The sequence below is a fragment of the Sus scrofa genome, chromosome 2 (genome assembly GCF_054392235.1).
Source record: "Sus scrofa isolate SSC_HxYL_T2T_F1_AM1 chromosome 2, Sscrofa_HxYL_maternal_Yorkshire_Landrace_v2.0, whole genome shotgun sequence".
NCBI lineage: Eukaryota > Metazoa > Chordata > Mammalia > Artiodactyla > Suidae > Sus > Sus scrofa.
The window spans coordinates 87,836,262-87,863,049 of NC_139384.1; the positions used below are offsets into that span (position 1 = coordinate 87,836,262).

The 26,788-nt window shown below is 57.2% G+C and overlaps 2 protein-coding genes and 1 long non-coding RNA gene across 6 annotated transcripts; 1 reads left to right on the forward strand and 2 right to left on the reverse strand.

Annotated features, from left to right (window-relative positions):
* Nucleotides 1-544: 544 nt before the first annotated feature.
* On the reverse strand, nucleotides 545-7,586 carry LOC146405548 (uncharacterized). 2 transcript variants are annotated; one of them, XR_014837929.1, is made up of 4 exons: nucleotides 6,559-6,648; nucleotides 6,109-6,234; nucleotides 5,053-5,276; nucleotides 545-738 (listed from the first exon to the last, which is right to left on the reverse strand). It is a non-coding gene; the product is annotated as an uncharacterized LOC146405548 (long non-coding RNA). The 2 variants fall into 2 exon arrangements; XR_014837928.1 differs by lacking the exons at nucleotides 545-738; nucleotides 6,559-6,648 and adding an exon at nucleotides 7,447-7,586 and having other exon boundaries at nucleotides 3,932-5,276.
* On the forward strand, nucleotides 6,790-15,394 carry TMEM259 (transmembrane protein 259). 2 transcript variants are annotated; one of them, XM_005661368.4, is made up of 11 exons: nucleotides 6,790-7,153; nucleotides 11,737-12,015; nucleotides 12,558-12,657; nucleotides 12,769-12,882; nucleotides 13,101-13,223; nucleotides 13,310-13,410; nucleotides 13,491-13,548; nucleotides 13,636-13,719; nucleotides 13,804-13,936; nucleotides 14,011-14,110; nucleotides 14,191-15,394. In XM_005661368.4, exons 1-11 carry the CDS (start codon nucleotides 6,932-6,934, stop codon nucleotides 14,734-14,736), a joined length of 1,860 nt encoding a protein of 619 aa, XP_005661425.1. In that variant the 5' UTR covers nucleotides 6,790-6,931; the 3' UTR covers nucleotides 14,737-15,394. The 2 variants fall into 2 exon arrangements, with proteins under 2 accessions (XP_005661425.1, XP_003354006.1); XM_003353958.5 differs by having other exon boundaries at nucleotides 12,772-12,882.
* GRIN3B (glutamate ionotropic receptor NMDA type subunit 3B) lies at nucleotides 15,321-25,041 on the reverse strand. 2 transcript variants are annotated; one of them, XM_085013428.1, is made up of 9 exons: nucleotides 24,585-25,041; nucleotides 22,413-23,002; nucleotides 20,969-22,004; nucleotides 17,155-17,282; nucleotides 16,956-17,071; nucleotides 16,682-16,833; nucleotides 16,218-16,382; nucleotides 16,070-16,134; nucleotides 15,321-15,898 (listed from the first exon to the last, which is right to left on the reverse strand). In XM_085013428.1, the coding sequence occupies exons 1-9, from the start codon at nucleotides 25,008-25,010 to the stop codon at nucleotides 15,499-15,501; spliced, it is 3,078 nt and encodes a 1,025-aa protein (XP_084869554.1). In that variant the 5' UTR covers nucleotides 25,011-25,041; the 3' UTR covers nucleotides 15,321-15,498. The 2 variants fall into 2 exon arrangements, with proteins under 2 accessions (XP_084869554.1, XP_003354014.1); XM_003353966.5 differs by having other exon boundaries at nucleotides 17,155-17,300; nucleotides 24,585-25,022.
* Nucleotides 25,042-26,788: the final 1,747 nt, after the last annotated feature.

Consider the following 26,788-nt stretch of genomic DNA (forward strand, 5'->3'; position numbering starts at 1 on the left):
CTAGCCAGGTGGACTTGGGAGAGTCCTTTCCCTTCTGGGTCTGTTTCATGTGTGGAATGGGGACCAGTGGACAAGTGGGGCATCAATAATAAGACAGTGAGACTGAATGTGGGAATGGTGGACCCCCTGCAGGTCCTGCTGGGGCACAGGGTGGGGGAGTAAGGAGGCTGGAGCCAGTCGCCAGTGTGCCTGCTCCAGGAGTGCAGTGGTCGGTGGTTGCTGGCATCATGTCCATGGCCCTCCTGGTCATGCCCCGACCCCTTGTGCCTGTCCAGGGGGGCCACCAGTGACTGTCTAGGGACAACAACCTGAGCTGGGGCTCTCTGGGACACAGAAGTTGCATGTGATGCTTGTAGGTGGCTGGACCACATGTGGGGCCCTGGGAGGACCAGATTCTGGGAGGACTGGACAGGAGCTAAAGTTCAGAAGACTGAGCTCAGATGGTTCCAAACTTGAGAACCACCTGCTTGCCTTTCTGCTGGTGAACCAGACAAGTCCCCCAACACTGCCAAATCTCAGTCTCCCACCTGTGAAATGTGCTTACCTCCAGGCCTTGATTCTTACCAGGCACCCAGAAATATGCCTGGGATGTTGTATAAACACCACAAAAGTGCTGAGAGACCCGAATTGTGGCGTTTTGACCAGTGTTGAAGGATGGGACCTATATGGCGGAAATGTCCTCCTGGAAACCATCCCACCGGCATTGGGGCTCCTGCATCCTCCTGGAAGTGTGGCTGGCTAGGGAAGGGAAGCAAAGGATTACTTGATTTCAATTAATTCTATTTTTTTTTTTTTTTTTTGTCTTTTGTCTTTTTAGGGCCACACCTGAAGCATATGGAAATTCCCAGGCTAGGGGTCGAATTGGAGCTACAGCTGCCAGTCTACAGCACAGTCACAGCAACTCCAGATCCAAGCCACATCTGTGACATATGCCACAGCTCAAGGCAACGCCAGATCCTTAATCCACTGATCTAGGCCAGGGATTGAACCTATATCCTCTCATGGATACTTGTTGGCTTAACAGAGCCAAAACAGGAAGTCCTAATTAATCCCAATTTAAGATTTCAAACCCAGAGTTCCTGCTATGGCACAATGGGATTGGTGTGGTCTTGGGGGCACTGGGACACAGGTTTGATTCCCAGCCTAGCACAGTGTGTTACGGATCCAGCATTGCTGCAGCTGCAGCGTAGGTGGCAATTGCAGCTCGGATCTGGTCTGATTCCTGGCCCTGGAACTCCATATGCCGTGGGGCAGCCAAAAAATAAAAATAAAACAAATAAAAATACAATTACAAACCCATACTGGATTTAGTTTTTGGAAAATGTCTGAGTATATTTGAAACAACTTGTGTGTGTGGGTGGATGTGTTTTCCTCTTCAGTGTCAATTTTACGCCATCTAGGAGTTCCTGTTATGGCACAGAGGACATGAATTGGACTAGTAACCATAAGGTTGCAGGTTCAATCCCTGGCCTTGCTCAGCGGGTTAAGGATCCGGCATTGCCGTGAGCTGTGGTGTAGGCCAGCAGCTGTAGCTCCGATTCGACCCCTAGCCTGTAAACCTCCATGTGCCGCGGGTGAGGCCCTAAAAAGCAAAAAAAAAAAAAAAAAAAAATTATGCTGTCTAGCTACAGATGAGTGGTGTCTCTGAGGAAGCATCAGCACTGGGCTGAGAGGTGCTGTGAATGGGAAACAGGCCAGATTTCAAAGACATGGGAAAGAAACGGGTGTGAAACACCTCTTTCATCATTTTTCATATGAATTACATATTGCAACGACTGTATTTCTGAGGCAGTTAAGTGAAATATATTTCCAAAACTATTCTCTTTTAGTTCTTTAACTATGAAAATTACGTGTGTGGTTTGTCTTATTTTTCTATTAGCCAGCCCTGTTCTGGACTGTGGGTCAAATTCAGATGCAATTTTTTTTTCCTGGTACAGCCTCTGAGCTAAGAATGGTTTTTATATTTTCAAGTGGTTTTAAAAGATCAAAAGAAGACTATTTCATGACACATGGAAGTCATACAATATTCCGATTTCCATGTTTGGACAGAGTTACATTGGCATACCGCCATTCATGTACAAACCACTTGTGGCTGGGCAGTCTCTGGGCTGCAAAGCAGAAAATATTAGCTTTTGGGCTTTTTACAGAAAATAGTTTATTGACCCATGGTCTAGACTTTCAGCCTCCTGGAACTCAAGAAATGCAGACTCTGGAGTTCCCTGGTGACTCAGTGGGTTAAGGATCTGGCAGTTGTCACTGCTGTGGCTTGGGTCACTGCTGTGGCTCAGGTTTCATCTCTGGCCCAGGAACTTCTGCATGCTGCAGCCAAAAAATAAAAATAAAAAAAGAAGAAAGAAAAAGGAGTTCCTCCTGTGGTGCAACCAGATCAGCGGCGTCTCTGGGGCACAGTGGGTTAAGAATCAGATCTGATCCCTGGCATGGGATATGCCAGCCAGGGCAGCCAAAAAATAAAAGAAAAAAAAAATGCAGATGCAGATCAGACATTCCAGAATTGGAAATCCTGGGTTCCAAGAGCTTAGAGTATTACAATTTGAGAAATCCCCCCAGGACCTGAGACTTATTTTCTTTCTTTCTTCCATTCTTTTGTTGTTGTTGTTTTTTAGTGCTGCACCTGTGGCATATGGAAGTTCCCAGGCTACAGGCTGAATGGGAACTACAGCTCCTGGCCTATGCCACAGCCATGTAGTATCAGAGCCACATCTGTGACCTACCTCACAGCTCGCGGCAATGCCGGTTCCTTAACCCACTGAGCAAGGCCAGGGATCGAATCTGTGACCTCATGGATACTAGTCAGGTTCAATATCGATGAGCCACAATGGGAACTCCCAAGACTTAGAGAATTATGTGATTCAATATAATCCTACCACCTCAGCGCCTGCTGCCTCAACCTGGGTTCAAATCCCCTCTCAGCTGAGGTAAGGGCACAACACTGAGTCAATACACATTAAAAATCTTTGGAATTTTGGCATAGCTGCAGGAATTTCACAGGGAGCTCTGGTGCCTCTGCAGCTGTCCACTGCCCTTGACCCCTAGCACTCACCTCTTTGTCCAGGTAACCCCTGGGGAAACTGCCTGCAGGGGCTGTGGAATGATGCAGGCTCACTGGCGGTGGGGGGAAGAATCTAGATACCCTGGGGCATAATCTCCATGATGCCGGAGGGGGGCCTGTGGTTGCAGGAAAGCCAGGAGCCTCAACCTTGAGAGCTGGGCTATGGGGGCAGGGCACCAGGGGCCATAGGTACAGTGAGGGCTCCTTCCTGGCAGCCACCTTCTTGGCAATTTCGGCTGTCCCTACCATTTCAGGGCTCTGAGTGGGACCCCAAAGGTATCCTGCAGGCTGAATCTTGCAATGAAAACAAACCAATAATAGGGAGTTCCCATCATGGTTCAGTGGTTAACGAATCTGACTAGGAACCATGAGGTTGCAGGTTCAATACCTGGCCTCGCTCAGTGAGTTGGGGATCTGGTGTTGCTGTGAGCTGTGGTGTAAGTCACAGGCTCGGCTTGGATCCTGAGTTGCTGTGGCTGTGGCATAAGCCCAGAGCTGTAGCTCCAATTGGACCCCAGCTTGCGAACCTCCATATGCTGCAGGTACAGCCCTAAAAAGTAAAAAAAAACAAAAAACAAAAAACAATAATAGTAACAGTAACAATGATGTGAGAGTTCTCTTATGGCTCAGATGTTTTCTCTTGTTTTGTTTTTTTGCTTTTCAGGGCTGCACCCTCAGCATATGGAGGTTCCCAGGCTAGGGGGTCGAATCGAAGCTACAGCTGCTGGCGTATGCCACAGGCATAGCCACGCCAGATCTGAGCTGGGTCTTCAACCTGTACACACAGGTCATGGCAATGCTGGATCCTTAACCTGCTGAGCGGGGCGCTCACAAAACAGGAACAGACTCACAGAAAACAAATTTATGAAACAAACAAATTTATGGTTACCGAAAGGGGAAAGATAGCAGGGGAGGGATAAATTAGGAGTTTGGGGTTAACATATACACACTCCTATATATAAGATAGATAACCGGAGTTCCCATTGTCGCTCAGTGGGTTAAGAAACTGACTGGTATCCATGAGGTTGTGTGTTCAATCCCTGGCCTGACTTAGTGAGTTAAGATTCTGGCATTGCCGCAAGCTGTGGTATGGGTCAAAGATGTAACTCAGATCTGGCGTGGCTGTGGCGTAGGCCAGCAGCTGCACCTCCGATTCAACCCCTAGCCCGGGAACCTCCATATGCCGTGGGTGCAGCCCTAAAAAAATAAAGTAAATAAAATAAGGTAACGTAAAATAGATAACCAACAAGGACCTACTGTATAGCACAGGGAACACTAGCCAATATTCTGTAATCATCTATATAGAAGAAGAATCTGAAAAAAGAATGGACATGTGCATGTGTATAACCGAACTGCCTTGCTATACACTGGAAATTAACGTAAAAATCAACTCTATGCCGATATAAAATAAAAAGTAAAATAAAATAAGATTCTTATAAAATGAAATTGGCTTTAGTTTATGTATATATGTAGCAACAATGAAACCTCAAGCCTGTTAACTCAGGCCAGGTATCAATCCCCTTATTCACAATTCGACATTCTTGCCGCCCCATTGCCCTTCCACAAAGGTGTCCTCCAGGCTCCACCTCCCCTTTACTGACTCTGCTCCCAAAGCCTGGTGCTTCTCCTGGTTCTGCCTCCAATGATCAGCCCTAGTCCTGCCTTGGGCCCTTTCCCTAGCGGTCGGTACCCACTGCCTGAAACTCTTCCCACCTGGCTTGTTCACTGTTCACCTTCCAGCACCTTCGCAGTGAGCCCCAGCCCAGGGTCCCCACCTCAAGCCGCCCACACACCTCAGACAGGTAACAGTGACACCCACGGCATCCTCTGCAATCTAGCTCGTCTAAATTCCCCAGCTATCCCCAGAAGGGGCTGTCCCCAGAAGGGTGGGCCTGGGGTCTGGTCCTTCTCTGTGTCTTTGGTGTAGATTTAGATCTGTCCCCTGCAGTGTTCCTTTTTTTGTAAGAATAACCTTCACTTACTCTCCTGGGCCGTGTGTTGCCAGATTGTGGGAGTGAGCTTTAGGCCTTGCTGCTTGCCACAAAAACCTATTTCAATATAAATTACATCAATGAAAATAAAGTTGAAAGTTCTAGGAGTTCAGGGAGTTCCGGTGCTGCTCAGCATGGGTTGGGGAATCCCTCATTGCTGTGGCTGTGGCGTATGCCGGCACCTGCAGCTCAGATTTGATCCCTAGCCAAAGGCCCTGAAAAAAAAAAAAAAAAAAAAAAAAAAAAAAGGATATCGACCGGTCCCTCTACTGGGAAGAACGAGTTTTAGCTCTCCTTTTGCAATTAACAAGTGATCTGGGGGTGATCCATAAGAGTATCAAGCATGTGCACTGATTGAGTGCCTACTGATATGCCAGGGCGCACTATGAAACTGAAAGTCTTCACTCCAGGGAGTGGGATTAAACTGGCAGGTAGGTTTGGAAGGTTCCCTCAGGTAGGTTCCAAGACACAGCTGAAAAGTCTCCCCCTCCCCCGCCCCCACCCCCAGTGCAATTCAGAAGAGACCCCCTCCCAGGGCCTGGTTTTTCTCAGAAGCCCTGTCTGTGCCTTTCACGGTGGGGTGCTCACCATTGGGAACCAGACCAGACATCCACCTCAAGAGGTCCGCCTGTCTCCTGCTGGTCCCTGGGCCCTGTGAGGGCAGAATCCAGCCTGCACTGGCCACCGCTGTGTCCCCAGCACCAGCGCAGGCCCTGGGGTACTGTAAGCCACTTCCCTGAAACGTCTGAGCAGGCTTTGGGAGTCCTTCCCCAGGGCCGACACTCAGGATGCCTGAGCCCCTGGTCTCCAGCTCCATCTGCCCTTCCGTGCTTCCTGAGAAAGCCCACCCATACCTTGCTTTGGAACCTGGCATACAGTAGGTGCTCAACGAATGTTGGGACTGATTACTTCCTTGGTTACCAGGAGGAGCCAAGGCGTTTCAAAGATGAATGAAGGAGCGAGAATTTGGTCCAGACGTGTCCACCCAGGCTTGGCACCAGGCGGCAGCCAGGAGGAGGGGATGGTTGAGGCTCTAAGAATGCTTACCTCGGTTTCAGAGTCTTTTTCAGGGACCAGGTACACATCACTTGGGCCAGGGAGCAGAGAGGGACCCACTGAGCAGCCCGGGTCACAGAACAAAAAGCCAAAGCCAAGAGCGCTAGTGGGCAAGATCTGGATTGTGAAAAAGAAAAAAGCCTTTGCTTCAGCCTCTAGAATGAAAACAGCGCTCAGTAAACGACACAACCTGGGCCACCACTACGAAATGCTGGAAGGTGAGAGCCGGGTAAAGCCCGGAAACACCACACACGCTAATAACGTTACGAAGCACCCTTTCGGAACCACCGAAAGCGAAGAAAACAAAAGCCATACTTCCCGGGACATTATTTAAAGATCCCAATGCGATCACTTTACAGTTAGGGCAACCTAACGTAAGCGCAGCTACAGCATAATTTTCTAGAGCGCCACAAAGAAAACATCTTCACCGGTCACATTTACCTTACGTTTATTTTACCACCTCCAAAATCCTTATATGTTGACTAATTTTATCGCTCGCCTTCCAGCTGCATGGGCAATATGCAAAAGACCTGGGGACTAACGCAGCCCCGCCCCTAGGCGTTCCGAGCCAGGCGTCAGGACGGTGGGCGGGGCCGCCACGGGCCGACCGCCGGTATCCCGGCGTTCCGCGCGAGCGCAAGGAGGCCGCTCTTGCCCGCGCCGCGACTCGCTGGCGTCAGCTGGGGCACGGAGGCGGAAGATGGCGGCTGTAGCCCTACGGCCGTGAGGAGCGCGGCGGCGGCGAGGACTGCCGATGGCAGTCGGGAGGCGTCCTCGGGGACCCGCGGGCCGTTAGGGCGCGACGCTGGGCGGCATGTCGGAGCACGCGGCGCCCGGGGCACAGGGGCCCGGGCCCAACGGTGGCGGCGGCCCGGCCCCCGCGCGCGGGCCTCGCACCCCCAACCTCAATCCCAACCCTCTCATCAACGTGCGCGACCGGCTCTTCCACGCGCTCTTCTTCAAGATGGCTGTCACCTACTCGCGCCTTTTCCCTCCCGCCTTCCGTCGTCTCTTCGAGTTCTTCGTGTTACTCAAGGTGACCGCAGCCCCAACCCTTGACCCCGGTAGCCGGACCCTTCCCTCAGATCTGCGACTTTTGATCCCGCCGGGGGGAGCGCGCCCCTCCCACCCGGAGGCATAGACCCGGCCCTACCCGTTGGGACCCTTCCCTTTAAGCCTGCCATTCCCGACCCCCTGCCTAGAAACTTCCAACCGCGAAGGCCCGAGGCTCATCCGGTTAGTGGCTCCTGATCCCGACTCCAGGAACTCACTCCCAGCCTTTTCCAGCCGCACCCCACCCCTGGCCTCGCCCTTCCCCGCGTCCCCCACCTCCGGAGGCTGGAGCCCGGCAGTCCAGCTCCAGGACCTCCTGGCCCTGCCGCCTGGGATTCTCAGCCCCGGATGATCCTTTCCCAATCCTCCGAGTCTGGCCTGGCCCAGCCCAGAACTCCAATCCTGGAGGATTCCAGGTTCCACCGCCAATGCCCCCTTCCCAGGACACACCCCCCTGGCCTCCCACTGCACCGAAAGCTCCTCCCTCTTTTTCTTAGGGCTCTGCTTTGGTCCTTCAGCTTGTTCCCACCCCCATTCTCCCTGCTCTGAACCTCCCGGGGGAATGTGACCTAGCTGAGGTCACATCGCCAGGGCTAGTGACAAAGTCCCAGCCGGTGGCGCTGCTTGTGGCACAGTGAGGGACCTCCTGGGAACCTACTGCCTGTCCTGCCTCTGGTGGCAGAGCTTTCAGCTGGGAGGATAGTTCTGGGAGGACGGGTGTCTGCATGGGTCCTCCAGGAAGGGGTCTCACTCAGAAGGAGCTCACTGGGTGCCAGGGTCCTGGTTGCCATTTCGTTTGGTGTCCTGTAGTTACTGCCAGGCTGGGGTGGGAGTGCTGACATTGGAGTAAGTTTTGGATCCTTCATCTGCAGAAAAGAGGCTGGTGCTGACGGTCAAGGTACATGGAGTGCCAGCCAGGTCAACTTGGTTGGTGTGGTGCAAAGCGAGCTAGTGTGGCTGTCCCACAGACCTGGGTGTGGGTTCCAGCCCCGCCACAGCCTCCAGGGAGACCCTGAAAGCCCCAGGCCTAAAGTGAGACTGACACATGCTCTTTGCCTCACAAGGCTGTGCGGAGCCTGCCTGCCTGCCACCCACCCCCCAGAATGGCAGTCATCCCCTTTCAGAGGCATGGAGTGAGCCTCTGAGGATCCTGAGTTAGGATGTCTCTATCTGGCTCCTGGGACCCAAGAATGGCTTGAATGGAGGGAAACCCATGCATGGAGTGATTTCCTTAGGAAAGGGAGGATGGTTCTCCCCAGAGGAGCCCCTGCCAGGTGTGCCCTGTGTGAGGTGGGCCCCCTCTCCAGAAGTTCAGCCTCCTCTGAGAGCAGGTCCTGTACCGCTTCCTGATTGAGGAGCCAGGCAGGGCAGGGCTTGGGGCAGGTGGGGTGTGTATCCATTCTACGTCCCTGGTCCCCTGCATCTCCTCTCTGGACAGAGTGCAGCCAGAGGGGTTCCTTGCTCCCTGTGAACCTGCCTGGCCCCTGGTGGCTTTGGTGTCCTCCAGTGGAGTCGGGGCAACTGATCTCTGAAGCAGTCTCAAGTACCAGAAAGCTCTGCCTCGTAGCTTCCTGCCTTGTAGCTTCCGGGCTCTTGCTGCAGAGATGAGTTGCAGAGATGAGTTCCCCTGTCGGACTTCCTCACGCTGGCCTCTTCCTGGGGCACCTGTTCTGCTGAGCTCACTGTCGGCAGAGTCAGCCCAGCTCCCTGCTGTACCTCGGGTGCTTCTGGGGACTGGAGTCCAGGGCCTTTGGGGAGCAAGAGGTAGGGTCCAGGCCTGTGTTTGAGGCAGACCCCTGCTGGCCTTGGCTCCCACCTCTGCTGGATCACCCAGTACCAGGCCAGGGGCAGCAGGCCTGAGGTGCCTGAGCCTGTACAGTTGGACTCTGGGCCCTGGGGAGTCTGATCCTGCTGCCACTGAGCGGACACCCACAGGGTCATGGGGCTCTGACCAGGGCACCTTTGCCATTCACTCCCTCTATGCCACCTCTCACCAGTCTCTGGGACCCAGTGATGAGTGGGCTGACCAGGAGGAGAGGGTGACAGAGTAGCAGGGCAGGAGCTGTTAGGGCAGGCATCCTGAGGCTGTGAGGAGGTGGGCGGCAGGAATGGTGTCTGTGAAGGCCTTGGAGCTGGCATGGCGGTGTGGCTAGAGAGGTGGGGCACAGGGTCATGGAGTGCCAGGGGCTGGGGGCTGGCGCACCCAGGGCCAGTGAGGTGGCCAGGAGAGGCCCTGGACAAGACTCCTGAGACCCTAGAATGGAGAAGTGGGCAGGGCTGCTGGGTCCCTGAGTGGGCCCCAGACCCCACCTTGCCTGGGTGGATGGGATTTCCCTGTGGCAGACGATGACTGAAGTTTTGTCTGCTAGCTTGTTCCATAATAGGGAAACTGGCCCAGAGCTGGGGCAGGCCTTGACAAGTGGGGCTGAGACTCCTGGCCCATCTCCAAGGACCTATCTACTCAGTCAAGGGTGATAGGATAGGTGACAGTGACGGGGCAGACCCCTGATTGGCACTAGAGAGGGCACAGGGGTGACAGTGAGGGGCTTGGGGGCCTACTCAGCAAGGTCATGGGCAGTGATGTCACCAGCACCCCCATCTGCCTAGTATCCCTCTTCTCAGGACCCAGTTACCCCTGCCTGGTATAACTTCTGGGTTTAACCTCCTGCTCCACCTTTCCTGGCTATGTGGCCTCTGTACCTCAGTTTCCTCATCTGCAAACAGGGCGGAGTTTTCTTACTGCTCAGCAGGTTAACGGATCCAGTGTTGTCACTGGAGCAGCTTGGGTCACTGTTGTGGTGCAGATTCAATCCATGGCCTGGGACTTCAAGGTGCTGCAGGCAAGGCCAAAAAAAGACCCAAAAAACTGAGGGTAATGGCAGGCATATGTGTCCCGAGGAAGTGCTTGGGCAGCCCCTGGCACCAGGCCATACTGCATGTCAGCACTTTTTGTGACATCTCCACACATTGTACAGTGCTGTCCTTTCGGCCCAGAGTGGACGGTGTTCTAGACAGAGCTCCTGCTGGGCTTCTGGGCCTGGGGCGCACGGCCAGGGGCTATGAATCAGCTCTAACCACCGCTCTTGAGTCCTGTGCTATTCAGCTGCCTATCACCAGCTCCGGGGTACCCAGACAAAACGTGGGGAGGGGTGCTGGGGGTCCTGAGGGAGTTAGGGCCTGGGCTCAAGGCCCTGGTACAAGCTGGTCTGTGGAAGCCTCTGCAGACATGCAGGGCCTCAGCTGGCCTTCCCCACGCCTACCTGCGCACAAGTCAGGGTCCCAGCTTAAATCTCAACGGTGCTCTTAATTTCCATACCCTTGCAACACCTTGGGCTGCAAGCAGTTCACATTGGCCCAAGAGGAGGAGGTTTTGTTGTGGACTGCACGCAAGGCATATGGAAGTTCCTAGGCAAGGGGTCAAATTGGAGCTGCCAGCCTACACCACAGCCACAGCAATGTGGGATCTGACCCACATCTGCAACTTATGCTACAGCTCATGGCAACTCCTGATCCTTAACCCACTGAGCAAGACCAGGGATCAAACCCATGTCCTCCTGGATGCTAGTCAGATTCGTTACCGCTGAGCCACAACAGGAACTCCAAGGAGATTTTGGAACCAGCGCAACTGAAGAGTCTGGGGTGGGCTCCTTCCAGTTTCAGGAATGGTTGGGTCCAGATATGCCCTGCATCCCCCTCAGGTCACAGCCACTATGATGGAGCCAGGACGGGCATGGGTGCTATGCTCCCACGGGGAGCTGGGCAGTCCACAGCTGGCATTGGCACCACCCTATGGGGCTTATGGCAGGGTGTGGAAAGGACAAGTTGCTGGCGGCCCTGCTGGTGGCTGTATTGCCATGGGTAGTTCACCACACACCTGGGTGTCAGAATGAGAAGAGGCTTTGTGCTCTGGTGTCTCCACCATCTGGATTTTCTTGGCTGTGGTTTCGTACCATACAGTGAACTCATCCCAGATTGGGAATTTGATGTGGGGGATGGATTGAAGGCAGTGCCGGCCCAGCAGTGGGGTCGCCAGCTCCCTGACTCCTGCCTTTCCCCAAGAGGTGGGTTAGTGGGTGGGGTGCATAGGAGTGATGCCCTAAAGGCGGCCTCCAGGCTGGAGGGGGACACTGGTCAACTGGGGCAAACACAGTGGTTAGACAGGGGTGTTCCTCGGCCCCGTGGACCCTGAAGTGGAGTCATTTTCTGGGGTGTGGGGTAATGCCAGGAGTGCCCCATTTTACAGCAGGGACACTGTACCTCAGGGAAACCGCACTCTGCCCTGGGAGGGCACAGAGCGGGCCTGGCCGACCAGGGAGGCTGTTTTTAGTCGGTGAGATCAGGAGCTGTCTAAGGACTAGGCAGTGTAGCTGTCGATGGCACCAGGTGTTCTCCTGTGTCCCATCAGGTGGGCCCAAGCCCAGCCTGGTCTCTCCCAGGGTGGTGGTCCTGCAGGTGTTGAAGAGGGGCTCATCCTGGCCACCTGGGCATCCTGTGCCCAGTGGGGTCCTCAGGGTTGGGTAGTGGGGCCGCAAGCAGCTTCCCCCACTGACCGCCCCCTGCCTACAGGCCCTGTTCGTGCTCTTCGTCCTCGCCTACATCCACATCGTCTTCTCCCGCTCGCCCATCAACTGCCTGGAGCATGTGCGGGACAAGTGGCCGAGAGAGGGCATCCTGCGTGTGGAGGTGCAGCACAACTCGAGCCGCGCACCCGTCTTCCTGCAGTTCTGTGACAGTGGCCGCAGCAGCTTCCCTGGCCTGGCTGTGGAGCCGGGTGGCCTGGAGCTGGAAGAGGAGGAGGAAGAAGAAGAGCTGACCATGGAGATGTTCGGGAACAGCTCCATCAAGGTGAGCCCGCTGGGAGTGTTGTATACAGGAGGTGCTTGATCAGTGCACACGTAAACTAGTGATGTTCAGGGGCTCCCTGCCTGCTTCTTCTGGTGTGGCCCCAGGGCAGGGCAGAGGGCTGTGCTGGGCTGACTCAGGGCCCCAGGACACAGCTGACTCCTGAAAAGGATTGTCCAGGAAGGAGGCCCCCGGAGGCTCTGGGCTAGAGCTCTAAGCTGGCTACTCTAGGTGGCGAGGCTGCCAGCACGAATGGTGAGGGCCGGTCCCTGGAAGCAGGCCAGTGGATGTGTGCAGCACCCAGCCTGGGGGGAGGGACATGCTTGGGCCGCCAGAGGTGGGGCTGCCCCGGGCCAGGGATTGGTGTGGGTGGGTATTGGTGCAGACCTCACTGGACTCCTGTCCCTTCCAGACCCTCACCTGGAGACAGCCTCTTGGGGAGCTTGGCGGTGGGGTGGGTCGGATCTCCCTCCAATCAATAGGGGAGAGGCCTCTGGGCCTGACCCCTGGTACCATAGATCTTCTGACCCCTTCCTACTCTGCAGTTTGAGCTGGACATCGAGCCCAAGGTGTTCAAACCTCCAGGTGGCCCTGAGGCCCTAAACGACAGCCAGGAGTTCCCCTTCCCTGAGACACCCACCAAAGGTATGGGCTGCTTGCTGGGGGTGCAAGTCCAGGACCACGAGTGGGCCTGTGGTCACCCCTCCCCTCCCAGGGGAGAGGGGCTCTGCAGGCTGACCGGGCCTGTACCCCCAGCAGTGTGGCCGCAGGACGAGTACATCGTGGAGTATTCGCTGGAGTACGGTTTCCTGCGGCTGTCTCAGGCCACACGGCAGCGGTTGAGCATCCCTGTCATGGTGGTCACCCTGGGTGAGTGCCACCTGCAGAGCAAACCTTCGGGAGGGTTGGGGGCCATCCTCGCTCTGCAGCTGCAGGAAGCTTCATCCCGGCACAGTTCCCAGGCCAGCAGGTCACAGCACTGCTTGGTCGGCTGCTGGGCAGGGCTGCCCCACTTCTGGGAATGAAGCTCTGGGGGCCTGGGGTGGGCATGCTAGCTGGGCGCACATCTGTCACGATCCGGCCCACAGACCCCACGCGGGACCAGTGCTTCGGGGACCGCTTCAGTCGCCTGCTGCTGGCCGAGTTCCTGGGCTACGATGACATCCTCATGTCCAGTGTGAAGGGCCTGGCGGAGAACGAGGAGAACAAGGGTGCGGCCGCAGTGCCAGGGGCGGGTGGGAGCGGGGCGGGGCCTGGGGTGCCCGCACACCACCTCACTGCCCCACCGCCCGCTCAGGCTTCCTGCGGAACGTGGTGTCCGGGGAGCACTACCGCTTCGTGAGCATGTGGATGGCACGCACGTCCTACCTGGCCGCCTTTGTCATCATGGTCATTTTCGTGAGTGCCGTGGGGACAGGGTGGGGCTGGAGGATGGGGGCAGGCCAGCTGCCCAAGACCTCATGGTGTCCCACTTGCAGACCCTGAGTGTGTCCATGCTGCTGCGCTACTCCCACCATCAGATCTTTGTCTTCATTGGTGAGTATCCCAGCTGGCCACCCTCCCCTCTGCCCCCCCTGCCGGGCGCCTCACCCGGTCTGCCCGCCCGCTGCCCTCTGCCCGCAGTGGACCTGCTGCAGATGCTGGAGATGAACATGGCCATCGCCTTCCCCGCAGCACCCCTGCTGACCGTCATCCTGGCCCTCGTGGGTGAGGACCCTGCCCTGATGCCCTGTCCCCTACCCCAGCCAAGGCCTGCCCGCCCCAACCCGCTGGCTCGCCATCTCCCTGCAGGGATGGAGGCCATCATGTCCGAGTTCTTCAACGACACCACCACAGCCTTCTACATCATCCTCATCGTGTGGCTGGCCGACCAGTATGACGCCATCTGCTGTCACACCAACACCAGCAAGCGGCACTGGCTTCGGTGGGCACCAGGGGTCCCTGCGGTCACGGGAGGGGGCAGCCAGGTGGGCAGCGTCTCATTGTCCCCCCTCGCAGGTTCTTCTACCTGTACCACTTCGCCTTCTATGCTTACCACTACCGCTTCAACGGGCAGTATAGCAGCCTGGCCCTGGTCACCTCCTGGCTCTTCATCCAGGTGAGGGGGCTGCCCTGGGGGACTTCACAGGCCAGGGTTCTGGCTCTGGACTCTGGCCTGACCCATCGCCTGCCCCCCAGCACTCCATGATCTACTTCTTCCACCATTATGAGCTGCCCGCCATCCTGCAGCAGATCCGCATCCAGGAGATGCTGCTGCAGACCCCACCGCTGGGGCCTGGCACCCCCATGGCACTGCCAGATGACCTCAACAACAACGGAGGTGCCCCAGCTGCCACTCCTGACTCTACCGGCCAGCCACCTGCCCTGGGCCCTGGCTTGCAAGGTGCTGGTGGTGGCCCTGGGCCTGTGGCTGAGGCACCCAGCTCCCTGGTGGCCGCAGCGGCCTCAGTAGCTGCAGCAGCCAGTGGTGACCTGGGCTGGATGGCAGAGACAGCCGCCATTATCACAGATGCCTCCTTCCTATCTGGCCTGAGCGCCTCCCTCCTGGACCGGAGGCCAGCCAGTTCCCTGAGCCCCACTGGGGGGCTCACCCAGGCCCCCCAGGACAGTGCCCCTCCCAGCGACTCCCCAGGGCCTGACACAGCCCCTCAGACCGCCGGGTTGAGTCGGCCCAGCCTTGTGTCTATGGCTCCGGTGGACACACCCTCGGAGGTTGGTTCCTGAGCCCTGGGCAAATTGACCGCCTCTGTCCCTGGCCATCCAGGCCAGCTGGGTATGGCCTGGCTAGAGCCCTCGGGGGTCAGGGAGGCTGTTCCCAGTGGCTCGGACTGCCCACCCCGCCTTGAGTGGAATCGGGGTCCATCAGGTTTGCTTGGAGGCAGGCTTCTCTTCCCCAGGACGCGGGGCCTGCCTGAAGCTTGTCCCTGTTTGTGGTGGGCCTCCTCAGCTGGTGAATCAAGACAAGCCAATGAGCCGGGGTGGGAGAGGGGGCGGGGGCTCCCTGGAAAGTTCTGGAAGGGGTTTGTGAAAGGTCTGGAGCGAGCTGTCCCCAGGCAGAGCAGGCAGGTCTCTGAGCAAGGTGAACATGGGTGGGGCCAGCTCCGCTGGTGCTCCGTCGTGCGCAGTGCCTTTCCACGGCCACCCTGCGTTCCCCGGGCTGGGGTCCCGAGGAGGCAGTACCTGCGCCTCAGGTCTAGCGCACAGCCACCAACATTGAAGGCAGCCACTGGGCACCAGGGGCCTGCCCTGCTCAGGGTGGGGAACGGCCTGCGGCCCAACCCAATCACTTGGTGAGGAACGCAGAAGAGTGCTCATTCCACTCTATTTAATTGCAGTGTACAAAATGGTGTTTGTATATAGAATAAACTGTCTGTTGACAGCGTCCAGCCGGCATTTCTGTGCAGGGCCAGGGTGTGGGCTGGGGAGTGTAGGGTCCACTCTTGGGCAGGGCGGGGTGGTGATGGGGCCCAGTTCCTGGTCCCAGAGTCACTGGGCAGCCCCAGGTGCTTCCTCAAAGGCCTGGAGCAGTGGGCATGGCTGGTCATGGGCGCTGTCCCCAAGCTGGGCCAGAAGCTCTCCACGCCGCACCAGTGCCTGGCGGAGCCGCTCATGTGTGTCTGCGATGTGCTGCTCCAGTTCCTCCAGCTCCCCAGGGCGAGGGGCTCTGGAGGGCAGCTCAGTGGCCAGGCGACCGTTGGAGCAGAGCCAGACTGGGCAGCTGGGCAGCACAGCCTCATCCACCTCCGCATCTGGTGTGGCGGTGGCCATGGCTGGCTCCAGCAGGAAGCGCACCCGCCTTTCCCTCACCACGGCCCGGCGCACCCGTGTCCAGCTCCGTGGACCCATGGTGGGGGCCACTGTGTCCTGTTGAGGCTCTTCAGGACATCTGGGGAAAGATGGGGCTGGATAGCTACATCCTACCCACACAACCCCTCTCTGCCCTTTAGGGTCAGGGTCCCTGAGGAGGCTGCTGGTGACAGGAGGTGTGGACCCAGTGGTGGGCTTGAGGGCGGGGATGGGAGTTCCGGGGGTGGTGAGCAGCCCCAGGGCCCTTTACCTTGGCTCCGGCTCTGCCTCCTCCTGTCCATCAGGCGGCTCTGTGTTGAGGGCACGATGGATTCTCTAGGAGCCAAGGTAGAGGCCAGGTTGAGTTTGGAACTACAGGAGACAGTGGCACTCACCCAACCACATGGCAGGCTCCTCACCTGGCTCGTGTGCAGCCAGTACTGCAGCTTGTTGCCCCTTCGGATGCGCGGCAGTGCCAGGTGGTAGAAGACATGCTCACCCAGTGAGCTAAGGAGGGCGCTGCCCAGGCCCAGGCACAACAGCACAAAGAGCCCCGAGAAGTGATAGATACCCATCTGGAGGGTCTGTAGGCAGGACACAGGCACACCATCCCTCATGGCCGTGGTGACCCTTAGGGGTCTCTGGCCTTGGAGACAGGACAGAGGTTGGGCCAGAAAGAAGGGCCTGGGGCCGAGGAGTTGGAATGGAAGGGTAGGGCTCCATGTTCAGAAGAGAGGGCACTAGGGCAGGGGTTTTGTGGGGTAAGATGCACAAAAGCAGGCAAGTTGGGAATAAGCAGGCATCAGCCACCTCAGTGAAGGACCAGGCAGGTTCAGGGCCCCCACACACACACCTACCCCCCACCCTGTGTCCCAAGCCCCACCTCTGTAACGGCAAAGACCCGCTTCCCACAAGGCACCATCTTGTACCACTTGTCGTGCAACAAGTCGATGAAGCCAGAGGACTTGTAGCGGCTGATGAACTCCGACAGGTTGGAGGTGAGCGGCGAGTTCTGGGGGAGTCCGATGCCATAACCTGGGGGAGGCCGGGCTTTGGCTTGGGACCAGGCTGGAAGCAGCCCCAGAGGAACTCTACCTGCCTGGAGCCTGCAGTGGCTCCCTGCTGCCCCAGGATCACGTGTGCCCGGGGTCCCTCACCCTCGATGGCGAAAGGCTTGCCCACAGTCAGCAGTCTGCAGTCAGCGTCGATAGACACTTCGTAGTCCAAAAGAGACTTGTCCATGATGAAGGCATTGAGCTTGGGGGGGTCGCTCCTGGGGGGGCGGGGACGGGGTGAGCAGCTCTGCCCTCGAGGCCCCGCCCTGTGCTCTCCCCCCGCCCCCAGCGCCCGCCTCACGTGAGCATGGAGACGCCGTGGGGCGTGGTGGGTGCGCTGTGGCGCCGCATGTGTGCGTACATCTCGGGGAAGCTCTTCTTGATGTAGGCCTCGGCGCTGCTTTCCCACACGGTGCCGAAGCGGAATCCCTGGGATGGATGGTGCAGCTGTGGGCCGGCACCCGGTCAGCGCTAGGCCTGTCATGTCCCCCAGCCCGGACTGCCCAGGCTTCAAACCCGCATCTCCCCTCGCCAGTCCGCCTTGGGGCCACATCGTCTCTGGGGGTCCGCCCTGGGCACCCCCTTGCTGCCAGGAGACACCACCCCCTAACCGTCTGACACCACAGAAATCCTCAGACATGGCTCAGTACCCTCTGGGGTCAGGACCACTCAGTTGAAAACCTGTGTTGTAAAACCCTATGTCTGTCTCCAGGCAGACCTGGCCCTGAACTCCAAAAGTCCTCCTCCTCCCGCATCCTTCACATCTACCCTTGGGGGTCCCACAGGAGCACCAAGCTCACACCATCCAAGACCCCTTCCCACTGCAGTCCCTTCTCCCTCCTTTGTTCCTCTATGTGCCTCTCACCTCCACATCCTGTCCATCCACAAAACCTGGGAATCACCTTCAGAACACCCTAGACCTGCCCACTGCTCGCCCTTCCGCAGCCCCCACCCAGGGCCCTCATCCCCCCAGTGCTGCAGCAGTGCCACCCATAGTCTGTGTAAGCTCCTAAAGAATGAGTAGCTGCTGAGGCCACACTGACCAGGGCCTCCTGACAGAGCTATGACACCTCTAAAAAGCCAACCTGAGTTGATGGAGACCTTGGGGCAGGGCCATCTAAAGCTTCTGGGGAAGGGAACGGCTCTCACCTCTGCTGTTTTCAATTATCTGTTAAGTGCTCTCAATTAAATCAATTTAAAAAAGAGCACATGGAGATTCCTCAAAAAACTAAAAATAGAATTTACCATTCAATCCAGCAATCCCACTCCTTGGGAATTTCTCATGCATCCAGAGGAAACCATGATGTGAAAAGGTAACGTGTACCCCAGTGTTCATTGCAGCACCATATACAATAGCCACGACATGGAAGCAACCTAAATGTCCACCACAGAGGAGTGGCTAAAGAAGATGTGGTTGTGGTACATATACGCAATGGAATATTACTTGGCCATAAAAAGGAATGAAATAATAGCATTTGCAGCAACATGGATGGATCTAGAAATTGTCATGCTAAGTGAAGTTAGTCAGTGAGACCCCAATGTCAGATGCTATCACTTATATGTGGAATCTAAAAAAAAGATACAATGAAGTTCTTTGCAGAACAGAAACTGACTCACAGACTTTGAGAAACATGGTTATCAAAGGAGACAGGTTGGGAGGGGGAGGATGGGCTGGAGGTTTCAGATGGAAATGTAAAATTGGGTTGTGATGATGATTGTACAACAATAAATATAATTCATTGAGTTAAAAAAAAAGTAGCACATGGGAGTTCCCTGGTGGCCTATTGGTTAAGGATTGGGAGTTGTCACTGCTGTGGCTCAATCCCCGGCCCAGGAATTTCCGCATGCAGTGAGTGCAGCCAAAAAAAAAAAAAAAAGTTGCACATGTGTCAAGTAGCTAGATCATGGGATGATAAGCATCTATGTTTTATTACTGGTTTACCAAGAACACTGGGGTGGGGGACAGCATAAAAGGCTAAACACGACTTAGGGGCATGCAACCAGCTAGATCCAAATGCTGGGAGATGCTATGGGGGGAAAAAAGCAAACTATTTCTCCAACAAAAAAAAAATGATGGTGAAAAAAGATGGAGAAGACATCTGGACTTGAGTGTCAAGATGTACCCTAGCAGGACCCTGTAGTGCCATCCCCAGACAGACCTCCTGTCCTCCTCCTGCCTCTTGTTTGTAGAAAAGCTTTAGCCTCCTAAGCCTTCCCTGAATTCCAAAGAATGCATTTAATCAGAGAAGTGAGAAAATTCAGAAACAAAGGAAAAGAGGCAAGCAAGACAAAATAATAATTTAGCCATTAAACAAAGTCTAGGACCTTTAGTTCCTCTTCAAGGGCGGTAGATAATATCCTGAGGCATGTCCTTGAGCTGCTTTGCAGAGACAGAAACCCTCACCAGGTGGAAGATGTTAACTACATGCTGGCCACCCCCATATAGACCCCAGACCAGGAATCCAAAAGTTGATATATATATATATTGACCCCCGATTACCTCATCACCAACCAATCAGAAGAATGTCCACCAACTGATCATAACAGCCCACACCCCACTTCCTCATGCTGTACTGAAAAATCTTTCCCTGAAAGCCATCAGGACATTCGGGTCTTTTATTTATTTTCTCTTTGGCCGAAACTGCGGCATGTGGAAGTTCCTGGGCCAGGGGTCAAACCTTCACCACAGCAGCAACCCAGCCACTGCAGTGACAATGCCAGATCCTTAGCCCACTGAGCCACAGGAGAACTCCAATTTGTGTCTTAGCCGCCTGGCCTCTTTGCTCGGTGCCTGCAATAAACGCTGCCCTTTCCTACCCCACAACCTGGGGTCAGGCCATTGGCTTTACGACTTGCAGATGTGCGGACCCCATGTTTGCTTCAGTAACAAAAAGGCTTCTACCACCTGTAATGTCTGTGCATTTAGAATCCAGATTCAAACAAACTGAGAGGACGGGGGTAATACAACTGAGAAAATGGGCCCTTGATGTTTAAGTTCCCAGAATATTCATGATGAAATGATAGGCCTGGGATGTGCCTCATGAAAATCCAGTGTCTCGGACTGGTGCATGGATGAAACTGGCCAAGAGTTGATTTTCAAACTGGGTTATGGGTTCATTCATGGTAGTCATTGTGCCCTACTCAAAAATATGAGATTGGCACACTGCCTACTGCACTAAGGAAAAAGATCTTACTCAAAAATATCAATTTTTTTTCATTAAGAGAAAACATGGGGGGAGTTTCCATCATGGCTCAGCAGAAACAAATCTGACTAGTATCTATGACACAAATCTGAAACAGGTTCAATTCCTGGCCTCGCTCAATGGGTTAAAGATCTGGCATTGCTGTAAGCTGTGGTGTAGTTCGCAGGTGCGGCTCAGATGTGACGTTGCTGTGGCTGAGGCGTAGGCCAGCAGCTGCAGCTCTGATTTGACCCCTAGCCTGGAAACTTCCATATGCTGCAGGTGAAATAAAAGAAAGAAAATATGGGAGTTTCCTGGTGGCTCAGTCAGTTAAGGATCTGGCATTGTCACTGCTATGGCTCTGGTTACATTGTAGTGCAGATTCCACCCTGGCCTGGGAACTTCCACAAGCCATGAGTGTGGCAAAAAAAAAAAAAAAAAAAAGACAGAGAGGGAGGGGGAGAGAAAGAGAGAGAAGGAAAATATGTAGGCTGGGGCATGCCCTGCTCTGCCCACAGCTTTCCAGAGCTCCATCTGTCCCCGCCCTGCCCTCACCCCTCCCTCTCTCCCCTAGCCGCAAGGCCTCCTCCTCATTCCTCCACCACACTAAGCACCGTCCTCCCCCAGGGCCTTTGCACAGGCTGCATCATCTGCTTAGCCCATTCCTCCCTGATAGCTACATAAAAGTTCCTCACACATCACCCCTCTAGAGGACCTCCTGACCCCCATTTGAGAATGGGGTCTCTCTCTGGCACTCCCTGTGTCCCCACCCTGCCTTATTTTTTTCCTTGGAACTTTATCACCATCTCACACACCATCTAGTTTGCAACACCTGCCTGTTTTGCTGGGTCGGGGTGGGGTGGGGGATGGGACTGGCATGGGTGGGTGAACTCCCAGCTTTATCTGCGAGCCCCCCACCCCGCAGCTACCCACCTTGGGGTCGTGGATCCCCGACAGCTCCTCGAAAGTCTTGTCCCCGACCATGACGGCGGCCAGGTTGGCCGTGTAGCTGGAGAGCACGAGCAGGCAGAAGATGGCCCACAGATTCATGAGGAGGCGCCCCGTGGGACACTTGGGCGTCTTGCTGGACACCGTGCGGCCGAAGAGGATGGCGTAGCAGAGGTTGAGGGCAGAGGAGTAGGAGAACACGGTGGCCCGGTTGCGGCCGCGGGGTGTGAGGCCATAGGGGCTACGCCATTCATAGAGCGTGAGGAAGAGCGCAGTGAGGTGCAGCGCGGCGAAGACACCCAGCCACATGGACCAGTGCAGCGGCCACATGAAAGCGCCAATGGGCGACGCCGTGTCCCGTGAGCGCACCATGATGCCAAGGCTCGTAGAGAAGAAGGGGCTGCTGAAGTCCACCACCTGTGAGCGGGCCGAGTTGATGCTGAAGCTGGTGACCGCCATGTGCGCCCGGCCAGCCAGCAGGTCGCCCACCAGGCCGGTCCAGCGGCCGTCTCGGAGCGCGCCGTACTTGCCATCACCCACAATGTACAGCTCGAAGTCGAAGGGCGTGTCCTCTGCCAGGCGCTCCAGCAGGTCGATGCAGTAGCCGTAGCAGCATCGGCGCAGCGCGCGGGGCACCGAGCCATTGGCCAGCCCAGCGAAGAGCGCATCCAAGGTGGCCGAGTCATTGGTGCCGGGGGCCAGGCACAGCTGCCCCGCAGGGCACTGCCCATCCTCGTCCGGCTCGCGGGCGAACACAAACGGGTGCTCCACCAGCGTCACCACGCGCAGCTTAGGCCGAGCCCCCGGGGCGCCGGGCTGGGGAGGGGGCCTCGCCGCCACGCCCCCCGTCTCGGACTCCAGCCGCCCGTCCCTCCAGGTGCCCACCGTGGCCCAGGCCGGGGCGCCCAGCGGATCGTGGCGAAGGCTCCACACCCGGAAGCGGCGGGAGATGTGCACCTGCGAGGAGCCGGTCACCCACACTGGCCCGGTGTGACCCTGGAACGACGTGTTGGCCAGGAACCTGGTGGGGGTGGGGTGGAGTCAGGATGGCGGAGGGATCCCAGACACCTCTCTAAGCACTGAGAAGCCATGGTAGGCGCTGGAGGGCCCTTTCCCAGCCGGGGCACCGGCGCCCTGGAGACTGTGAAGATGGCCCACCCCAAAGCAACAGCAGCTGCCCTGTTCTGACACCCAGGTGGGGCCTCGGGGCTCCCTCAGGTCAGGCGGAGACTCACCCATTCCCTCCCCTGCCCCTCCCGCCTCTCCCACAGCACATCCCCTCCAGCAGAATCCCCTTCTTCTGCTGTTTCCACCCAGGATGGACAAACCGCCTCTCCTGTGGGGACACAGCACCCAGCAAGTGCCTGATAATGTTGCCTCTCGTGACCCACAGGCAGAGGTGGCTTCCTGCAGCAGGGTCCCTGCTCACCGTGCCAGGAAGAGGCCAGAGGACTCGGACCCAGGCTGCAGGTCATTGCAGTTGACCATGGTGGGGAGGAGGGCACGCTCTGGTTGCACACGGGCCGCGCTGCCCAGCGCGCGGGCCACTAGTTCCACTGCGTCATGGATGGCGGCCTCCAGTGGGGGCCGAGCAACCTCCCCCATCGCCAGCAGCCCAGGAGGCAGGCCCTCGGTAGGCAGGGCCTCAGCGGGCAGCGGGGTGCCCAGCAGCCAGCGGGGCCCAGGGGGTGCAGCCTGCAGCACCTGCTGAGCACGCACTGCATCGCAGCCCAGGAGGACCGCTATGGGTACTGGGGCAGTGCCCCCCTCTGGCGCTCCCAGTGGGGCCAGGCGTGCCTGCAGGCCTGCATTGCCAGGGTCCTGCCGGCTCAGGTCCAGCACGAGCTTCGGGGCCCAGCCAGCCCGGCTTGTCCAGAGGGCCACCAGGCCACTGGGGTCCCTCACGCGGCAGAGCACCAGGCCGACATCCTCCCAGGTGTGCACCTGAAGCACAGACACCAGCACATCCAACAGCGTCTCCAGGGGGCTGGCCCAGTCCAGCTGCAGGTGGAATGGGTTCTGGCAAAGGAGTGGTCACGGTTAGGGCTGGTGACCTCAATGTCCCACCACACTTTTCCCACCCCCATCAGTAGATGTTCAGTAAAAACACGTCACCTCTATAACTGGACCTCTTGTGCCAGCTTCTTCTGAGCCCCACCCTGCTCTAAACCCTCTTGTGTCTCCCCATCACCATTAGCACAAAGCCCTGCTCTGGCCTCACATTTAGGGTCTGCTCTCTTGGCTCTAGTCACCCTGAGACCTTTTGCATTCGCCCGCTGGAATACCCTTTTCCCATCTCTATCAGCCAACTTCTACACATCCTTCAAAACCCAGCTCCACTATCCCTCCTCTATTCAGATGCCCCAAGCAAGCCAGGGACTTATGGGCTCCCTTTGCGCCCAGGGGCACTCAGAAAGCTCCTCTGAATTTGCTTTGAGTGTGGGAAGGATGAGAGAGCTTTGCCAGACATCTCAGGAACCTAGGGTGTTGTCTGGATGGGACAGGATGCTGAGTGCCTGGGAACAGACTAGGGGGCTGCTGCTCAGACCAGTGGCAGCAGAGTCAATTCGGTATCCTGACGGTTCCTACTTCAGGGGTGCAGTTCCCGGATCCGGCTGCAGAGGGCGCTACAGGCCTGGATTTGGGTCCTGCGTCTCTCCCGTGGGATGGGGGCAGGGATAGTGGAGGTTAAGGAGAGCCAGGGCTTCCTCTAGGATCAGGGTCTCCCTGGTCTCGAGAAGGAAGGCCTGGAGGGGCTTCAAGCTCGGTGTGGAGGCAGTGAGACACCCCCCACACACACTAGCCCTCATGTCCTGGTGGCAGGCCTTTCCCTGCTGGCCCTGAGAATAGGGGTGGTCTTTCCCTGAGACACAACAGGGTCTCCCCAGAGCTCTGCCACTCTTCTCTCCTCGAGTTATTCGGACCTAAATCCGAGCCTGAGGGGATGGGGGTGAAATTAAGAAGAGAGAATAAACTCCAAGAACTAGAAGTGGGTGGAGGAGGGAGGGGTTTGGAGTATCAGGGTGTCCCCTGGGGACCTGAGAAAGCCATTAGGGAGGCTGCGGGTTGGGGGTGGCCTTGGCCTTGAGGGCCTCTGTGAGGATTCTGGAAGGAGAAAGGTGTGAAGCCACAGCCCCTAGAGAGCAAGCAGGTAGACCTGCTTCCTCATCCTGGCCCCACGGCCCTACACGGTAGGAATCTGGGAATTGGGAGGCGTCCTCGGAGCCAGGAAGGGGGCCGCGCTTCGAGGGGGAGTCCGCTGCCAAGGCCAGGGAAGCGTCCTGTGGGATCTGCCATCTGGGGTATAGAGGCGGCTCGCGGGGTTCCTGAACCGCAGGCCCATGGCTCTAGGTCTCTGGGCCCCTGGGCTCCCGCCTCTCTTTCCGCGTCCCTGAGCTCCGGGGACATCCGAGATGAAGCGGTTCTTCCCACGAGCCCGAGGGCCATCCCGGGGCTCCTGTCACCCGGACTCCTAGGTGTCCCTGGGGGCTCCCGCATCTACGGTCCAGAAGGTCCAAAAGTCTGAGTCTCGTGCATCCCAAGGACTCTGCTATCCGGACCCCGGGTCCACGCGCATCCTAACCGCGGCGTCCGCGCGTACCGGGGCGCCGAGGGGCGCGCGTGCCTCCCGCCGTAGCACGCTGAGCACGGGGGTCTCGGTGGCGGCCGCCAGGAAGTGCAGCTGCAGCAGCTCGGGCCGCGCCTCGGGGAAGGCGAGCACGGCCGCCACTCCCGGTGCCGCCAGCGCCTGGCACAGACCGCGGGCCAGCGAGGCGGGGTCGCGGGCGAGGGGCGCGGCAGCCACCAGCTCCAGGCTCAGGTTGTGCGGCAGCCCCGGCTCCAGGGCGGCCCGGGCTAGGGCGGCGCGGACGCGGGCCCGGGCGGCGGGCGCGCGGGGCAGAAGGGCGCCCAGGCGCATCGAGCCCCCCAGGCGCGTCAGGACGCCGCACGGCTGCGGGTGGCCCGCAGCGGGCCCCGGCCCCAGCGCCAGCGCCAGGCCGAGCCACAGCGCCCGCACAAACTCCATCCCGAAGTTGCCGGCGGGCGCCGCGGGGCGGAGCCGCGGGTGGTACCGCGGGAGGCGGGGTCCTGGCCAGCCCCAGCCGCGCCACCCCCGCATGCAGGCGCCTCCCTCGCTGCCTGAGTCCGCCCACCTGCGCCCGCCCTCGGCCCTCCCGGTCCCCCACCGCTAAGCAACCGGCGAGGGAGGAGTGGGAACCACTAGCCAGGGCGGGAAACTGAGGCTCAGATAGCCACTCAAGGCGGGCGGGGTGGAGGTGCACATCAGTGGGGTTGGGTGAGATCTAACCACCGCTCTTCCTGGCTCTGTGGAGGGGTTATTCTCATTCTACAGATGGTGAAACCGAGGTTTGCTTCAAAATAGGTTCCCCATACTCACCCCTGTCCCACTCCCAGATTCTTCATTCCCCCTTCCAGCCTGGGAACATTTCCCATTGTTCAATGAGAGAAACTAAGGGCCAGAAGAGGTCAATTTGTCTCCATAATCACACAGTAGGTCCTCCTACTCCTAATTCCAAGAACCAGTCCACCCAGACCCACACACCTGAGTGTGTTCTAACATCCTGGGCACCCTGGCGAAACTGACTTGTCTGATGGGGACCAATAGGGCAGCTCTCCCACCTTCCAGCTGTGGGCAGCAACTTGAACCAGAGAACTCCCCTTTACCCTTCAAGACTCAGTGCCCAAATGGCCTTGCTTGAAAAACATCCCCAGTTTGTCACCCAGAAGGATGCAGAACATCCCTCTGCCTACATTAACTCGAAAGCACACTCTCACCTTTTTTTGTTCCTTTATTTACATTATTTAGTGGCTAACCCTGGGAGACGGGGGCAGGCGCGGGGGTCCGGCTTGGCAACTGCTCTGAGTGCTTGCACACCGTAGGTGCTCTATAATTGCTTATTGCTTGAGCAACTGTTCAGACAAGGACATTCGGTTATATCACCCTCCACTGCTCCAGAACCTTCTGTAGCTCCATGACATCTGCCAGTTCCCCAGCTGTCTCCTCTGTTCTCTGCTCCTCCCCACCTACCCCCAGAAATAACCTTTCCTGTGGCCCTGGCATGCTGCAGGTGCTCAATAAACACTGGCCAAGTAAGGACCCAGCAGCAGCTCCCTGCATGGAATTCTCTCATCCCAGTTCAGGGAGCAGAGAAAGCCAGGCTTCTCCCAGGATGCCTCAGGGCGCAGGGCAGCAGCTCTGCTCAGAACATTCCAGCTCTAACTAGTGAGTCTACACTCAAGGTTGGCTTTTTTTCACACACAACCAAGCATCTCCTTTGGACCCAGTATCAGAGAGGAAGGAAAAACACTCCATTAGTCGAATAAAAATGCCAAGTGCCAGCCAGCAGCATAGATTGAATTTTGGGATGACTAATGCAGGCTGGGTGGCTGGCTTCCAGCTGACAAGGCCACCTCGTCCAGCCACCTGACCAGCAACCCCAGGACAGGGAGGGGCCTGGGTTCCAGCTCCCTCCCTGCCTGAAGCCACTGTCACACAAGGGAACTGCTCCCCTTTGTTCCTCCCCACTGTTCTGGATGAGGCACCAGGATAAAATGTGTCTTCAGGGATCGCCTGGGCCCTGTCCCACCTTGGGGTAAGGTCCCTCTGCCAACATGAGTCCTCAGTAATAGGAACTCATCCCAAGGGGGGCACTTCTGCACCCTAACATGGCCGTCACCAGATGCTCGGCCAGTCAGTCAACAAACTGCTGTGTGCTGGTTCTGGAAGGCAGCTGAGCACCATATGGCGCCTTTGGGCCCCCCAGGACTCACACAGGGGCACTC

Bases quoted from the DNA above. Each gene is read 5' to 3' on its own strand.
- GRIN3B (XM_003353966.5), bottom strand. From the start codon at position 25,010: ATGGAGTTTGTGCGGGCGCTGTGGCTCGGCCTGGCGCTGGCGCTGGGG. The intron at 22,005-22,412 runs GTGAGCAGGGAC...CACCCCCACCAG, and splicing joins TCTGGCCTCTTCCTGGCACG to GTTCCTGGCCAACACGTCGT. The intron at 17,301-20,968 runs GTGGGTAGCTGC...GCCGGCCCACAG, and splicing joins CGGGGATCCACGACCCCAAG to CTGCACCATCCATCCCAGGG.
- TMEM259 (XM_005661368.4), top strand. From the start codon at position 6,932: ATGTCGGAGCACGCGGCGCCCGGGGCACAGGGGCCCGGGCCCAACGGT. The intron at 12,883-13,100 runs GTGAGTGCCACC...TCCGGCCCACAG, and splicing joins TGTCATGGTGGTCACCCTGG to ACCCCACGCGGGACCAGTGC. The intron at 13,720-13,803 runs GTGAGGACCCTG...ATCTCCCTGCAG, and splicing joins CGTCATCCTGGCCCTCGTGG to GGATGGAGGCCATCATGTCC.